Source organism: Salvelinus sp. IW2-2015, linkage group LG15, assembly GCF_002910315.2.
Source record: "Salvelinus sp. IW2-2015 linkage group LG15, ASM291031v2, whole genome shotgun sequence".
Lineage (NCBI taxonomy): Eukaryota > Metazoa > Chordata > Actinopteri > Salmoniformes > Salmonidae > Salvelinus > Salvelinus sp. IW2-2015.
In genome coordinates, this window is record NC_036855.1 from 58,780,562 (window position 1) to 58,799,397 (window position 18,836).

The window sequence follows — 18,836 nt, forward strand, 5'->3', positions numbered from 1 at the left end:
ACCCACTGATTCCTTCCAAACCACTCATTGATGAATTTGTGATTTCCAACCTGTGTAATGTTTATGTTCAATGGCGATGAGCACCTATACGTTTTATCTATAATTTCTCTTCATAATTTCTCTTTATATGACAAGAATTAAAAAGGATTTGTCAGTAGATTGTTGACTTGATTCATGATGATGACTACTAGCTTGATAGCTAAGATTTTGAAACTATGATGTTGACATGATCAGTCCAATCAAATCTATGGTAGATATAACGTGATTTGACGTCATTTTATCTGTGGCCAATGACCTTGAGCCTTCTTGGATGGGCACTTCTAATGTAACTCTATGGCAGCACCCAAGGGGCTTTTATTTTCGAGCTCTCCCCATAGAATTTGGGGTGACGTAATGTCCCAATCAATGACAGAACACTGGGCCAATCACAGCGCAACTAGAGACCATTACCAACCCCTACGCTCYGTATTTTCCGCTGGCTGCCCCACCACCACAGAAAGCACTGAGCTAGGCTGGAACAACTTCTTCCACCATCATCAGCAAAACTCAAAATKATGGAATTGCTGGTGGAAGAATCGTGTCGAATAACTCCAATAGAGTTCCGGAATCTAGAATCTATGCCAAGGCGCATTGAAGCTGTTCTGGTGGCTCATGGTGGCCCAATGCCATATTAAGAAACGTTATATCAGTGTTTCCTTTATTTTGTCAGTTAACTGTAGATTCAAATAAATTAAGCTATTCAATTAAGCAGAATTCTGTGTTTTTGGCTGGTGTCAAAATGACCCCAAAGGATTTTATTTTTTGAGGGGTGCATATTTTGATTCAGAAACACTAAACAATGATTTAGATGTATTAATAACAAGTTGATTGACAAACTCATGAAAACTTTGAAGAATTTGGGCTATGATCAAAAATATGCATTTGGGATCGAAATGACCCCAGTTTGTAGTATGAGTGTTAACTAGGTTCCTGGATATTTATAACACCTGAAATATTGTTGATATTGCTCTAATGTGCATGATGTACCTTTCACACAACAGTGACTGCTTGCCTGGTAGCTCTGCTGATTACGCAATAAGAACAAACATTTTACTCACACTGTTAAACTGAGCTAAAATGGTTATAATTAGATTTATGCCTGCCTATTCATCTGTACTCACTGAACAGATTATCTAGCTCCCACGCAAACACTTTTCAAAATGTTCACAGAATACTTTAGGCAAGGCAKTGCTGTTCTGTTGATCTATACTGATTKAATGTTTTTACTATACGGCCGTGATCATATTCAAGGGATTAAATCCATAGCACAACACACATGCTTCATAGACAATCGAACTCTAACTCTAAACTATATGATGTGTGCTGCCATCAGCAGGCAAGCTTGTGCAWTCTTTCCACTGAGATCATTAGAGATAAGGAAATATTGACCCATTTATCCTCATAAAGGTTTACAGAGCATGAACGTGGATGTAGTTGGAAGGCATCTTCTTATGAAATTAAAATAACCGTACACTAGTTGCTTGGGCAACTGCAGTCTAGAAGGCTGGACAGTGGTGATGGCATATGAAGATGACATGATGGAGTGTCTTTATGTAAATACAGTTGAAGTCGGAAGTTTACATACACCTTAGCTTATTCCCTGCCTTAGGTCAGTTAGGATCACCACTTTATTTTAAGAATGTGAAATGTCTGAATAAAAGTAGAAAGAATGATTATTTCAGCTTTTATTTCTTTCATCACATTCCCAGTGGGTCAGAAGTTTACATACACTCAATTAGTATTTGGTAGCATTGCCTTTAAATAGTTTAACTTGGGTCAAACGTTTCGGGTAGCCTTCCACAAGCTTCCCACAATAAGTTGGGTGAATTTTGGCCCATTGCTCTTGACAGAGCTGGTGTAACCGAGTCAGGTTTATAGGCCTCCTTGCTCGCACACGCTTTTTCAGTTCTGCCCACAAATTGTCTATAGGATTGAGGTCAGGGCTTTGTGATGGCCACTCCAATACCTTGACTTCGTTGTCCTTAAGCCATTTTGCCACAATTTTGGAAGTATGCTTGGGGTCATTGTCCATTTGGAAGACCCATTTGCGACCAAGCTTTAACTTCCTGACTGATGTCTTGAGATGTTGCTTCAATATATCCACATAATTTTCCCTCCCTCATGATGCCATCTATTTTGTGAAGTGCACCAGTCCCTCCTGCAGCAAAGCACMCTCACAACATGATGCTGCAAGCCTCCCCCTTTTTCCTCCAAACATAACGATGGTCATTATGGCCAAACAGTTCTATTTTTGTTTCATCAGACCAGAGGACATTTGCAAACCGTAGTCTGGCTTTTGTATGGCGGTTTTGGAGCAGTGGCTTCTTCCTTGCTGAGCGGCCTTTCAGGTTATGTTGATATAGGACTCGTTTTACTTTGGATATAGATACTTTTGTACCCGTTTCCTCCAGCATCTTCACAAGGTCCTTTGCTGTTGTTCTGGGATTGATTTGCACTTTTCGCACCAAAGCACATTCATCTCTAGGAGACAGAATGCGTCTCCTTCCTGAGCGGTATGACGGCTGCGTGGTCCCATGGTGTTTATACTTGCGTACTATTGTTTGTACAGATGAATGTGGTACCTTCAGACCTTCAGGAAATTGCTCCCAAGGATGAACCAGACTTGTGGAGGTCTACAATATGTTTTCTGAGGTCTTGGCTGATTTCTTTTGATTTTCCCATGATGTCAAGCAAAGAGGCACTGAGTTTGAAGGTAGGCCTTGAAATAGATCCACAGGTACACCTCCAATTGACTCAAATGATGTCAATTAGCTTATCAGAAGCTTCGAAAGCCATGACATAATTTTCTGGAATTTTCCAAGCTGTTTAAAGGCACAGTCAACTTACTGTATGTAAACTTCTGACCCACTGGAATTGTGATACAGTGAATTATAAGTGAAATAATCTGTCTGTAAACAATTGTAGGAAAATTTGCGTGTGTCATGCACAAAGTAGATGTTCTAAACAACTTGCCAAAACTATAGTTTGTTAACAAGAAATTTGTGGAGTGGTTGAAAAACAAGTTTTAATGACTCCAACCTATGTGTATGTATTCTTCCAACTTCAACTGTACGTGATAACTAATTGGATTGTCTGTGTCTTATATGGAGAAATAAAGAGATCTGAGAGGGACTGACAGCACACGCAAGCATGCACACACAAACAGACAGTTACAATGATTACTCATCCACATCTCAAAGAGGCAGGGAAGCTTCTTCACAAAGAGGAGTAGGATGCATTTTCTGCCCAAAGCGAAGAGCCTGCATACTTAATAGATATTCCTCACTGTCTTTCCCTATACAAGGGGAGATACATTAGAAAAGGGATCATACTGTGTGTGTGCGTGCGTGCGTGCGTGCGTGCGTGCGTGCGTGCGTGCGTGCGTGCGTGCGTGCGTGTGTGTGTGTGTGTGTGTGTGTGTGTGTGCGTCCATGTCAAATCTAAGAGGGAAATGGGGAGTGGGTTGACACAGGACAGAGAAAGGGAGAGGTAGTTGCAGATAATGGGAGGTGCCAATTTCTAAGTAATGGGTACCATGTGGGCAAAATGCCTGTACCATTTAATCAACGATAAGTGAGATCTGAGGAAAGACAGGTTTCTTGGTGCAGCCTTTGGTCTTTCACTGTGAGTCATACACAGAGTGTTTGTATGTGTGTGTATTCTCTTATTCGGTTACACTATTTCATAATTATTGAATTGATGTCTTAAAATGTTAGATGTTGCTTAATTAATAACTTTATCTGACTTCATTTGTATCAAGCTACTTTTTTATTAGGTCATATTGTCAATAAGAAATACGATGATAATTAGCAGCAATGGTTAACTTTTTAGTTCAGCATATTCTCCCACGGACTCCCACGTATAGAATAGGAATAAAAGTTYAGTCACCGACCCCTCTGATTGGCTTAAAGGACCGGTCTGTCACGTCAATGCAGAGACCCGCTGTGCTAAGGAAATTCCCAGGGCGCGTGCAGGATAAAGCAGGAATGGATCTCACTCACAAACCGCGTTCACATTGATACGGTGGAATATAAAAATAAAATCTGAAAAATGACGCAATATGCTCTTGGAGGTAAGAAACGTCATAATAATTATCATAATTTTGGTCAGTTCTGTTGCACTTTGAAATTCAAGTTAAGTTGATACGAGCTATGTCCTATTGTGAATTTGCTTGTCTTCATCTCAAGGTTGAAAAAATGACAAGCTTAATACTTTATGAAAACTAGATCTTAATTTGTTATTTTAAATTAAAATTCTGTTAAGGTGGTGCATAGTTTGCATATTAATGGGTACACATTTTTACGTGGCAATGTAAATAGTATTTGATGAAGACATCGAGGACCAACAGGTTACAAACAGCAGGAAATACCAACAGCATGAAGATAACGTCTAATACAGTAACGATGTGGTACACCTTTTAATTTAAGAATTAACAAAACCATTTTAAATCATGGTTTAACAAAACCATTTAAAATCAGTTCGATTGTGTAAGCTAAAAATGACTAGTGGAAATGATCTAGTGTAGTTTATATACATCTGGTTATAAATGCATACATGTTGCTATATAAAAKAATGTATTAAATAGTATTGATTTTATTTKGGCTTTTTCTGTCTCTTTTTGATATGTAGCGGTTAAGCAGCCCATGTAATGCAAAGAGACACAGGAAATCTGTTAGTCTCTGTTTTAGAATTCATAGAGACCAACAGATTTCCTTGTAGTCATATTTAGCATAGGAATTAGCTGGATCAGTTCTTTATAAAAGTAATTGCCTTCACTTTAAAGATGTATGTCTACTGACTAAACAACATCATCCCTGACCCTGTAATGTCWAATAACACCAGCTTGAAGCATACTGTATTTAATTTGTGGTAACAGAGACTGCATAACAATTGTTATATTTGGCTAGTAGCTATCTTATCACTGACTGGGTTTCAGCAATGACAAAAATGGACCCAGGCAATAAATTACACCAAACAATAATCTTTTTCCTGATAAGGATCATCGCTCACTGTCCACAGTAGAGAGCCTTCACCTTTTCCATCCACCGTCTGGCCATGATAATGTCTCTGAATGTCTCTGAATGGCCAGATGCCCTGGTGAGTCATGATCAGGGTGATCTCTAGTTCACATTCTCCTTGAAAAGGACACTTTTTTCAGAGCTTCTCATTCTCAATCAAACAGATTGGGCCTGAAGGATGAGTCATAGTCGGAGACTGTCTGTCACAAAGTGTTTACGTTACAGGACAAGTTACTTTTCGGTGTCTGAAATGGCACCCTATTCTCTTTATAGTGCATTGATTTTGAGTAGRGCCCTGATCAAAAGTAGTGCACTAAAGAGGTAATAGGGTACCATCCCTCGGTGTCCCAATTACATTGCTTACAAATCTGTAGTCAAGTGAGATGAGAGGAGAGCTGATATCGCCTCCTACACATGTACTAAGCCTCGTTGAAAGCAGGAAATGTGACTCCACCGCATTCAGATCAGTCTGCTGCTCTGGTTTAAATCAAAGCCCATAATTCCCATTTCCAAAAGAGAACAATTAGTTAGAATTAGGACCCAAAGCCATTTCCTGTTTAATCTCATAATGGATGATGGGTGTAGAAACATAATAAGTTAAGGGCTGTATTGGCAAATAAATAAGTTAAATAGAATTATGTTCAATGATTCATAATGAATAGGARCAAATTGATGGGGGCCTCTCTCGCGCTCTCACTCTCTTTCTCACTCTCTGCATTTTTTAGTCACTAATGTAATTGAAACGTAACCCCTCCTGTGTCCAGTCCACCTGCAGATTCTGCTGGCAGTGGGTCTGGGAGTGTTCTGCTTCTGCCTGGTGCTGGGCTGTCTACTGTGTTGGCGGAGAGGGAAGTATCATCCACCAGAGGACAAAGAGGCTGCACTGTCCCCTTCCTCAGCCACGTGTGAACGGGTCACCGTGACCCTGACCCCCTCCTCTGGCACCTTACCCATCAAGCAGCAGTATGAGGAGCTAGACGGGGATGTCCTGGACCTCCCCTCCCCCAATAACAGCTCCTCCCCCTCTGAGAATGACCTCACCACCCTGCCCTTTGAACCTCGCCCCCGGTCATCCTCCTCCGAGCTGAGGTCCTCCCCCAGGTCCTGCTTCCCCATGCGTCGCCTCAGCACCCCGGTTGTGTCCTCCTCCTCCCACTACAAGCCTTCAGGCCATGGCCGCGCCTCCCTGCCCTCCATCCCCAAACTGGGCCTAGTCTCCAAGACCCGTCGGGCGCTGGAACGCCGCTGCTCCGTGAGCGGTGACAATTTTCTGTACAGCGAACAGAGCCGCCTGACCAGCCCTGGCAGTGCCATGCACCCTCCTGGCCCTCAGGGGGAGCTGTCCCAGCCACAATATGGCTCCAGCTCCTGCTCCCTATCCATCCCCACCAAGCCTGCTCCTCTACTACACTTCTCCCTACTCTTCTCCCCGGCACGGGGCACTCTGACCACCAACATCATGGGCCTGTCCGGGGCGGCACGGCGGCGCAGTGGGGTGTTCGTACGAGCCAGCCTGCCCCCGCTCTGCCCCTCACCCCAGCAGGGGGCATCTCGACGGTCCAGCCTCAGCCCAGAGATACAGTGCCAGAGCTTTGTGCTACAGGTGGGCTCCGTGGAAGAGCTCCGCGCCTGCACCCTCCGGCTGGCTGTGTTCAGCAGGGACTTTTCAGGCCTGAGAGAGACAGCGCTGGGGGAGCTGGAGATGCCTTGTGGGGAGATGGACTGGGAGCCCGACACAACTGTCACCTACACCAGGGAGCTCACCCCCACCAGGAGTAGGCTGAAAAAGGTAACACATTATGCCTGTCATTTTACAAGCCTAGGGCACTATCATAGAAATAGAACAACATAGATAGATATATAGTCATTCTATTTCTATGRGCACTATAGCCTCACAATCACTTTCAAAACATTTCCCCACCATCTTAGACCTCTTTTTTCAGTTAACTTTACGCACAGCCAAACTACCCACGCTGGGGCTATGAATAGCCCATATCATGTTTTATCTATGAGGGAATGTGTCAGGCTAATCTAATCAGAATAAGGTCTGGGCCATTGGCCGTTAGCAGTTTTTCCACTGTTGTTGGACATGGTGACATTGTATTTTGTGACTGGAGAGCAAACGTGGAGTGCAGTGAGCAGTGTGCCGTGTCCTCTGTGGCGGCTGTGGCGGCTGTGCCAGAAGGCATTACTGACAGCCTGAGCTGGCGAGGGTGTGGGTGAGAGGGACAGAGCTAGGCCTCAGGTGCTGGGCTGAGCGGGCATGGTGATGTATGAATGGACATTATGTAGACACCATGTCTTATCAGTGGATCTCTCCGTGAGGCTGAGTGGCAGCATGCAGGCGCCTCTGATCTCAGCTACAAGGCACAGAGAGATGTCATGCATACTGCACATGTGAATGTGGGAAACTTCACGTGTATGAAGCTCAATGAGTTATCACCCAATGACAAAATGAATAGAAGTAGATAGGTGGTAGCTGATAGGTGGTATGATGATGTTGTGATCTCTAATGGTACTGTGGTGGTGCAATGAGATCAGATCTAAGTCACCATATTACTGTAATCCGTTATAGCATTATAACACTATTGTTGACATCATTTGGGAGGCCAGGGACTGACGTGACAGGGTTTGGAGCTGTTGCAGAGTACCAAGGGACCAAGGTAATGTACCCTCACAAACTTTAGTTTGTGACGTCCGGAATCAATGGGTTCGTCAGCCCACTTACAGGTTACTCAGCATTTGACTCAGCAATGTCATGCTTTAGTCTGAGGGGACATCGGTGGCCCTTGTCCTGGCTGAGTCACAGAAATACAGACAGAGGCAGTCAATACAATCATTGGAATTGAATGAATATGCTAGTGTGTGGTTGTGGAATTTTTGTTGTTGTTGAAAATACTGTGTTGAGTTGAGTGACACAGAGTGGGGTCTCTTGGGCATAACATAATGACTACTGACTGAGAGACAGAGCAAGCGAAGTGAATCTCCCTTGTTGGGTGATCTCCCATTAGACTCCACTGGTCTCACAAACACAGGCAGGCTCACAGCTGCATGCTCACTAGGTCTGGGCCCAGGCTGCTGTCGACTCTAAAAAATCAACTAATGAGATTCATTATGGATGATAATTTAGTGGCAACAACATGTCGTTCTTTTTATCCTGTGTTTTCTACTTTAGTTACCTCAGGACACAAAGAAGAACATGTGCTTAATAAAACAACAACACACTGTGCTCGTCTCTTGTTATTAAGTCAGCCTCTCCCCTCCCAGAGTATGAGTTCCCAGGAGACGTTGGGTCGTAGGAAGAGTTCGCTCTGTGCTGCTCCACGGGCCCTGGGTCAGCTCTTCATTCTGCTGCAGTACCAGACACTGGCCCACCGCATCAAGGTGATGATCCGCAAGGCTGAGAACCTGGCCAAACTCTCCCGGATGCCAGGAGCAGCAGGTATGATATTATCTTTCATCYCAGCAACATACAGAACTGTYGACATTGACAGTGATACACATGCAGGAATCAATACACAACTCTGGTGTTGCCAGCACTATGCTTTAAGCCACTGAGCCATTATTTAGAACCACCCCAGTCAAGCCCTCGACCTYGACCTCACAATCCCATATCCGGTCTCAGCCTTAGTCACAGTCATATTCCCAGGCCCCTGCTGCCCTGATTGAGCTCCCTATGAGATTACAGATACTGATGGGCCTCATGTTATTTCCTCTCTCTCTCTCTCAAGTTGATTATTGCTCTCTTGTCCCTACAGATCACTATGTAGTCATCAACCTCCGTCAGGATGGGAAGGTGATCAGTACAAAGGAGACCAAAGGGGCGGGAGGACACAACGCTGTGTGGAACGCTCCCTTTCTCTTTGACCTGCCTGTTGGTGACATCACTCAGCTGCCTCTTGCTCTGGAGTTCATCATCATGCAGGTAGGAATGACTCAGTGGTGAAGAATTAGGAGAGTGCAACCATGGATAACATAATAACAGATAATGTAATAACTTGTTTGTCCACAGTTTTTATTACATCCTCAATTATGTTACAAGTCTTCCATCAAATGTATCTTCTGTGCATTTGCGTCTTACAACTATCTGAATGTTATTTTTCTACAAAAGAAATGTCTCAGACCTCACTTCACTGTATATGGTCARAGARCAACCAAYRAAACATCTATCTCTCCAACAGGGGCGGCTCTACACGAAGAGCAGCATGCTGGGCCGTGTGTTGATTGGCTGCGAGGCCCCAGAGGCAGGACAGGGACACTGGAGGGACATGTGCAGTCAGGGACAGGTGGAGACAGCACACTGGCACCCCATCACACCAGAAGTCTTTTAGGACTTTATAGCTGACCTCTACCTGTGTCAGGTTGTCAGGACGTTGCTGGAGAGAGGACAGGGGATAGAGGGCTTGCTAGACTAATGGGACACGCACAAAGGACAGACAGCAAATGGACTATCGGTGGTGGTACCTGTAAACATATTGTGATGTCATTGCATTTAGACCTGTAGTACCTGATACTTACTGTTCCACACTGCCCTAACAGTGAGATACAGGCCACAGGATGGACTGCCACTACCGATGTATGATACCAGTTGCATGGATTTGTGTTATATGTTGGTGCTGTTTGTATCATAGAGAAAAATCGGTCAGTCCCGCACATCTTTAAAGCTGGAATCCTTAATTGAAACTACAGCAAAGCGGCTGCCCCACCTGTGTTTTGTTAAAAAGCTGGGGGATGAGCTTGGAGAAAGATAATCACTCTCAAATTCRTAGGCAGGACTGAACATCGATGATATCAAAATTATAGTTTTAACCATGTTTTGAGGCTGTACAGTGTTGTTTTACATTTACATAGTTTACAAACATTGGAGTAAAACAAGCTTGTATTATGGGTTCTGATGGAGTAGGACAGTTTAAATAAGCTCATGAGGCATTTACAAGTTATWTTTTTCAAGAATCAATGGATGGGTATACTGTATCTGTAACGGCTGTCTAATTCCTCCTCCTCGGATGAGGAGAAGGAGTAGGGATCGGACCAAAACGGAGCGTTGTATGCAGACATAATGAAAATATTTATTTAAGAAAAAGCGAACACGAAAAACACTTGGAAAATTACAACAAACGACGTAGACAGACCTGAACTTGAGAACTTACATAGACACGAAGAACGCACTAACAGGTAAGACTAGCCAAACGAAACGAACAAACGAAACAGTCCCGTGTGGTGCAACAGACACAGACACAGGAACAATCACCCACCAACAAACAGTGAGAACAGCCTACCTTAATATGGTTCTCAGAGGAAACGTCAAACACCTGCCTCTAATTGAGAACCATATCAGGCAACACATTTAACCCAACATAGAAACACATAACATAGAATGCCCACCCCAACTCACGCCCTGACCAACTAAACACATACAAAAACAAGGAAAACAGGTCAGGAACGTGACAGAACCCCCCCTCAAGGTGCGAACTCCGGGCGCACCACCTAAAGTCTAGGGGAGGGTCTGGGTGGCATCTGTCCACGGTGGCGGCTCCGGCTCCGGACGTGGTCCCCACCCCACCATAGTCCAAACCCCGCTTCCGTAGCCTCCTCCAAATGGCCACCCTCCAAATGAACCCCACTGGATTAAGGGGCAGCACCGGACTGAGGGGCAGCACCGGACTGAGGGGCTGCTCATGGCTGGCGGCGGCTCTGGCTGCTCATTGGCTGGCGCTCTGGCTACTCAGCTGGCTGGCGGAAGGCTCTGGCTGCTCATGCTGGCTGCGGAAGGCTCTGGCGCTCATGGCTGGCGGAAGCTCTGGCTGCTCATGGCTGGCGGAGTTCTGGGCTCATGGCTGGCGAAGGCTCTGGCTGCTCATGGCTGGCGAAGGCTCTGGCTGCTCATGGCTGGGAAGCTCTGGCTGCTCATGGCTGCGGAAGCTCTGGCTACTCATGGCTGGCGAAGGCTCTGGCTGCTGCGAAGGCTCTGCTGCTCTTCTGGCGGAAGGCTCTGGCTGCTCCTGTCTGGCGGAAGGCTCTGGCTGCTCCTGTCTGGCGGAAGGCTCTGGCTGCTCCTGTCTGGCGGAAGGCTCTAGGGCTCCGTCTGGCGGAAGGCTCTAGCGGCTCCTGACAGACGGGCGGCTTTGAAGGCTCAGTACAGACGGGCGGCTTGAAGGCTCAGTACAGACTGGCAGTTCAGGCGACGCTTGGCAGACGGACAGCTCAGACGCGTTGGGCAGACGGGCAGTTCAGACGGCGTTGGGCAGACGGGCAGTTCAGACGCCGCTGGGCAGTTTTGCAGACTCTGGCCGGCTGAGGCGCACTGTAGGGCCTGGTGCGTGGTGCCGGAACTGGAGGTACCGGCTAGGACACGCCACCTTCAGGCTAGTGCGGGGAGCAGCAACAGACGCACAGGACTCTGGAGGCGCACGGACATTGGGCGTGTGCGGAACTGGAGGTACTGGCAGGAGACACGCACCATAGGGCTAGGCGTGGAGGAGGAACAGGGCTCTGAGACGCAGGAAGCCTGGTGCTGTGAAGCACTGGTGGTACTGGGCTGGGGCGGGAGGTGGCGCCGATATACCGGACCATGCAGGCGTACGGCTCCCTTGAGCACTGACCTGCCCAACCTTACCTGGTTGTATGCTCCCCCGTAGCCCGACCATTGCGGGGAGGTGGAATAACCCGCACTGGGCTATGTAGGCGAACCGGGGAACACCATGCGTAAGGCTGGTGCCATGTATGCCGTTCCTGAGGAGACGCACTGGTGGCCAGATGCGTTGGGCCGGCTTCATGACATCCGGCTCAATACTCAATCTAGCCCTGCCAGTGCGGGGAGGTGGAATAACCCGCACCGGGCTAAGCACACGTACAGGAGACACCGCGCTTTACCGCATAACACGGTGTCTGCCCGTACTCTCGCTCTCCACGGTAAGCTCGGGGAGTTGGCGCAGGTCTCCTACCTGACTTCGCCACACTCCCTTGTAGCCCCCCCCCAATAAATTTTTGGGCTTGACTCACAGGCTTCCGTGCTAGCCGCGTACCCTCATAACGCCGGTTCCTCTCTCCGGTTGCCTCTGCTCTCCTAATTGCCTCCAGCTGTTCCCATGGGAGGCGATCTTTTCCAGCCAGGATCTCCTCCCATGTGTAGCAACCCTTGCCGTCYAAAACATCCTCCCATGTCCATTCCTCCTTCGTGCGCWGTTGCTTTCTCCCACGCCGCTTGGTCCTTGGTTGGTGGGTGATTCTGTAACGGTTTCTCTCCTCCTCTTCGTCTGAAGAGGAGGAGTAGGGATCAGACCAAAATGCAGCGTGTTGTGAAGACATGATGAATATTTATTAAAGAAAAGACGAACACGAAAAACACTTGGAAAATTACAAAACAACAAAACGACGTAGACAGACCTGAACTTGAGAACTTACATAGACACGAAGAACGCACTAACAGGTAAGACTAGCCAAACGAACGAACAAACGAAACAGTCCCGTGTGGTGCAACAGACACAGACACAGGAACAATCACCCACCAACAAACAGTGAGAACAGCCTACCTTAATATGGTTCTCAGAGGAAACGTCAAACACCTGCCTCTAATTGAGAACCATATCAGGCAACACATTTAACCCAACATAGAAACACATAACATAGAATGCCCACCCCAACTCACTGTCTGACCAACTAAACACATACAAAAACAAGGAAAACAGGTCAGGAACGTGACAGTATCATTAATTCCAAAGTCCAAAGATGGGTRTAGCAACTAAGGATTCCAGCTTTAATGACCTTTGTCTGAATTTGTTCTACTGTCAATGATTCTTAAGTCATGGCCAAAACACTTCTTGAGTCATAGCCAAAATACTTCTAATCTTGGTTTACTGTGACGTTCTGTGTCAGTATTTGTCCTCAGCATTGATCTCTACTTGCTTTGTTTGTGTTGTGCTCTTGTGGTTCTTGTGGTCTGTGCTACTTGCATGATTGGGATCTTTGCCAGACATTAGCGTGATTGAAAAAGTGATAAAGTGATCATCATGTGCTATACTCATGAAGACAGGAGTCTGAAAAGCCATTTGCGTACATCAATCAGCCATCAATTGATTACTGTAACTGTGTAGGCATGCCTTTTAAGGGACTTATAGTGTACACATTATGTCATGGGACTTTCATTTCTTTTAATCAGCATTGATAAATGGAATGCCTGTCTTGTATTGCTAAAATTGCATATTTATGCTTTTTAACAGAGAAAGCTCTCACAGTTGACATGTGTCTCTGAATTAAAGTGACGTGATAAAGATACCATATGTTCTGTCATATTTATAGATAGTATATGTTCCATGCACTAGAATATTACATGCACCTAACATTATTACAAGAAAAAATACCACAGTTGACTAGTGGAGTAAAATGCCTGATATGGAAAGACTTGTAGAACCCAATCTTCAGTCATCGCCATTGTTTCTTATGCAGTGCTGATGGCATGCCTTTTGATGGTTATAAATATCCACATGTAGCAATGTTGCTGCCGTCTCTCTCCTTGCTCCAACCTGGGCTCAAACCAGGGACCCTCTGAACACATCAACAACTGCCTCGCACGAAGCATTGTTAGCTATCGCTCCACAAAAGCCATGACGTTTGCAGAGCAAGGGAAACAAGTACTTCAAGGTCTCAGAGTGAGTGACGTCACCGACTGAAATGCTACTAGGGCGCATCGCTAACTAGCTAGCCATTTCACACTGGTTACACATAGATTGAGTTTAAATTACAAAAATGATATAATCCAACACATACTCTTATGTCATGATTGATGGTTATTCAGAGAGCCATCACAATGTGTAAATACATGTGGGATATTTTTGTATCTCCGAGGATTAGTCAGCTGGAAAGAAATCTTCTCACTTAATTCCCTGCATCATACCAACACAATGATTCGGACAGCTCTGCTGCCCTTTCTACTGCTTGGTGCCGGAACTGGAGGTACCGGGCTAAGGACACGCACCTTCAGGCTAGTGCGGGGAGCAGCAACAGGACGCACAGGACCCTGGTCGCTCCTACCAGGTGGCGTGGCGAGAATCTGTCTCCGCACCACGTGCTCTCACCACTGGTGTCCCCCAGGGCTCTGTTCTAGGCCCTCTCCTATTCTCGCTATACACCAAGTCACTTGGCTCTGTCATATCCTCACCATGTCTCTCCTATCATTGCTATGCAGACGACACACAATTAATCTTCTCCTTTCCCCCTCTGATAACCAGGTGGTGAATCGCATCTCTGCATGTCTGGCAGACATATCAGTGTGGATGACGGATCACCACCTCAAGCTGAACCTCGGCAAGACGGAGCTTCTCTTCCTCCCGGGGAAGGAACTGCCCGTTCCATGTATCTCGCCATCACGGTTGACAACTCCATTGTTGTCCTCCTCCCAGAGTGCTAAGAACCTTGGCGTGATCCTGGACAACACCCTGTCGTTCTCAACTAACATCAAGGCGGTGACCCGTTCTCTGTAGGTTTCATGCTCTACAACATTCGCAGAGTACGACCCTGCCTCACGCAGAAGCGCGCAGGTCCTAATCCAGGCACTTGTCATCTCCGTCTGGATACTGCAATCCGCTGTTGGCTGGCTCCCTGCCGCTCCATTAAAACCCTACAACTCATCCAGAACGCCCGAGCCCGTCTGGTGTTCAACTTTCCCAAGTTTCTCTCACGTCACCCCCTCCTCCGCTCTCTCCACTGGTTCCAGTTGAAGCTCGCATCCTTACAAGACCATGTGTGTTGCCTACGGAGCTGTGAGGGGAACGGCACCTCCGTACCTTCAGGCTCTGATCAGGCCCTACACCCAAACAAGGGCACTGCGTTCATCCACCTCTGGCCTGTTCGCCTCCCTACCTCTGAGGAAGTACAGTTCCCGCTCAGCCCAGTCAAAACTGTTCGCGCTCTGGCACCCCAATGGTGGAACAAACTCCCTCACGACGCCAGGTCACGCGGAGTCAATCACCACCTTCCGGAGACACCTGAAACCCCACCTCTTTAAGGAATACCTAGGATAGGATAAAGTAATCCTTCTAACCCCCCCCCCCCTAAAAGAGTTAGATGCACTATTGTAAAGTGGTTGTTCCACTGGATATCATAAGGTGAATGCACCAATTTGTAAGTCACTCTGGATAAGAGCGTCTGCTAAATGACTTAAATGTAAATGTAAATGTAAATGTACTGCTGTATGTGCCACTGAAATCATGGTTCCGGATATCAATTTATTGAGCAATCACTTATATAGCACTTATATTGAATGTGACAGACAGGACATATCTACTGTTGAATGGTCTATGATGGAGTAGGAGTTGAGAGTTCGAACAAATGTACATTCTATATGGGTTTAATCTAGTAGAACTAAAACATGCCAATGTAAACAGTGAGATAAGGTTTGATCTGTGATTTCTATGAAAGCCCTTCACGTGATACCACAATGGCATCGTTTCATTTTTTTGATTTCTCTAATCTGCCACTTTCCCAGGCGAGGTATCTTAATGGGTGTTTGATCATCTGTTCTCATTCCCTTATCTCTGTGTGAACCCTTGCTGACCCTCCACAGTAGAAACATACTGTTGCCTGCACTACATCTAAACAGGAGTACAGGTTTCAGGATTATGGTAAAATTAGAGAGATTCACAGGATTTGAGAAAGTAGCATGGAATGCACATACCCGCAAAAGGTTTTGGATATCTCTGCTTATTTGTAAAGCCATGATCAACTATTGCTGGAGGCTAACTCCCTGTCACTCTCTAGAGGTTCACCCATTAAAACAGACAGCAAAGGTACAGGACGGAAATCCAGATGGGGCAAAGGTACAGGACGGCAGGCAACCTGTGGTAAATTCAATTGATTGGACATGATTTGGAAAGGCACATAAAAAACAAAATCAAATCAAATTTTATTTGTCACATACACATGCTTGTGTTTCTAGCTCCAACAGTGCAGTAATATCTAACAATTCATAACAATAAACACAATACACACAACCTAAAAGTAAAAGTATAATAATGGAATTAATGAATATATAAATATTAGGATGAGCAATGTTGGAGTGGCATAGACTAAAATACAGTAGAATAGAATACAGTATATACATATGAGATGATGCAAAAATATGTAAACATTATTAAAGTGACTATTGTTCCATTATTAAAGTGGCCAGTGATTTCAAGTCTATGTATATGGGGCAGCAGCCTCTAAGGTTCAGGGTTACGTAACYGGGTGGAAGCCGCGCAGTGATGTCTATTTAACAGTCTGATGGCCTTGAGATAGAAGCTGTTTTTCAGTCTCTCGGTCCCACACACCTGTCTATATAAGGTCCCACAGTTGACAGAGCATGTCAGAGCAAAAACCAAGCCATGAGGTCGAAGGAATTGTCTGTAGAGCTCCGAGACAGGACTGTGTCGAGGCCAGTGGTGACCCGGCATTCAGGGCAGGTGGGGCAGAGCGCTTCTTGAGTAAGGCAGCTCCAAAATGCAGGTGTTTCAGCCTAGCTCAGCGCTTTCTGTGGTGGTGTGGCAGCCAGCGGAAAATACACAGCGTAGGGGTTGGTAATGTTCTCTAGTTGTGCCATGATTGGCTCAGTGTTCTGTCACTCATGGGGACACTACGTCACTGCCAAATTTAAGGGTAGAGCTTGAAAAGCCCCTTTGGTGCTGCCATAGAGTTACATTCGAAGTGCCCATCCAAGAAGGCTCAAGGTCATTGGCCACAGATAAAATGACGTCAAATCACGTTATATCTACAGTAGCTTTGATTGGACTGATCATGTCAACATCATACTTTCAAAATCTTAGCTAGAATGCCAAGAGTGTGCAAAGCTGTCATCAAAACAAAGAGTGGCTACTTAGAAGAATCTAATCTTTGTTTAACACTATTTTTGGTTACTACATGATTCCACATGTGTTATTTCATCGTTGTGATGTCTTCACTATTATTCTACAATGTAGAAAAAAATTAAAATAAAKAAAAACCTTGAATGAGTAGGTGTGTCCAAACTTTTGACTGGGACTGTACCGCCAAAAGGTTTTGGATATCTCTGCGTATTTGTAGAGCCAGTATCAACTATTGCAGGAGGCTAACTTGCTGCCACCCTCTGGAGGTTCACCCATTAAAACAGACAGCAACGAAAGAAATGTCTTCAAATCTAGTTCATAAGATGTGTTATTCATGTGCTCTAAGAGTCAACACACTCTCATATAACATACAATACGTCATGCCCCCTTTCAGTACTTTCACTTTGCGAACATCATCCATATGTAGTCATAGCAACACACCAATTATCATAAGTATGACTACAGAGGCCATAATAGGCTGTGGATCCAGTCCCTGGTAGCTGTCTGTCCATTAGCCCGGACTCATACAGGCAATACAGACTGGCTAGAGTTGCACCAGACTCTACAGGTGTGGACGGGAGGTTTAGCCATCAGTGAAAATCAGAACATAACCAGAACATGAACTTTTTCACTGTCTCTCTCTTGCCCTCTCTCTCTCTCTCTCTCTCTCTCTCTCTCTCTCTCTCTCTCCCCCCCTCTCCCTCTCCCTCTCTCTCCTCTCGCCCTCTCTCTCTCACATTGCGAACATCACGCCTATTGGTCCTGGCTATGAGCGGAAGCAGAGCAAGGGAAGATCAATATCCTTGGCTCTTGGCAAGGCGGGTAAAGACACAGAGGGAGGTGACTCACCTTGAGGGGACAACTGTTTTTAAGAGAGAGGTTGCTCCCCCCTACCCCACCACCCCCAGAAAGAGGCTGGTGGATGGAGAGTAAAGGTCAGTGAGTGGATCTCTCGGGGGAGACAGAGTTAAGCTGAATAGTAGAGTACACGGTCCACATTTTTTGTTTTTGTATATTAGGACCCCCGCTTAATTTATTCTGAAGAATGCTTCGCATGTACCACCAGAAATGTCTGTTTCTCCTATTAATACAGTGCAGCAGCGCCATCTATTGGCCGGATGGACTACTAATGTTAACGCATGTAGAATATACAATTTAGGTTAATTAAGAAATTGGTTTAAAAAGATTTWAAAAATAATAAAGGGGTGTCTGTTTTTAGTGACTTTGTTTTCAGCTTATTACATATGTCTGTTTGAAGTATATGCAAATCGATTATACAAGTGGTTAGGCATTTTCAACACACAAATGATTATTTAAAAAACTAGAAGAGAAGTAGACAATTTCTCCTCAACCCTCAACCATGAAAGACTGTCATCCATGTTGTTGATGTTAGTTCTGTGTGTGCAGTTAAGGGCAGTAGTGGTGCGTGGGTAAAATACCTGTGGAAGCCAAGCCAGAAAGAAATGCCATATTACATCCTATGTGTTGTGATAATTGCGTTGTTTGATCTATAACCTACTAGTTCATATGCCTTGACACCGTGATATATAAGCCTTAGGCTGAGACAATAAGAAGACACAGTGGCAGAATAAACTGAACCACACCTTTGTTTCATAACAAAACCCAAGAGCATCCTCTGTCTGGTCAAGTCCACAAAGCATATTGCATGTAACAAACAGTTACATGACCTACAGCATGGTCAAGCAAGTTAGTGTTTTCGACATTTTCGGACTGCTAAACAACTATTGATTTACAAGTACAGAGAGTTACAGCAAGTCGCAAAGAAAACAGGCGCTGCCTCCACTTTTCCAGCACCATTTCAACTTCAACATTTCAACATCATCAAATCACCTAGGCTTAGCCTAATACAGTGACAATTAAAAGATACCAAAAATAATTTAGTCCAATCAACGTAAGCTAAATATGATGTGGCTGTCCATGG

At 45.4% G+C, this 18,836-nt stretch overlaps 1 protein-coding gene across 1 annotated transcript; it reads left to right on the forward strand.

Annotated features, from left to right (window-relative positions):
- The first annotated feature begins 4,015 nt into the window (after positions 1-4,015).
- LOC111973846 (synaptotagmin-4) lies at positions 4,016-10,158 on the forward strand. The gene is made up of 5 exons (XM_024001268.3): positions 4,016-4,111; positions 5,822-6,846; positions 8,325-8,499; positions 8,816-8,982; positions 9,239-10,158. Exons 1-5 carry the CDS (start codon positions 4,090-4,092, stop codon positions 9,386-9,388), a joined length of 1,539 nt encoding a protein of 512 aa, XP_023857036.1. The 5' UTR covers positions 4,016-4,089; the 3' UTR covers positions 9,389-10,158.
- The last annotated feature ends 8,678 nt before the right edge of the window (positions 10,159-18,836 follow it).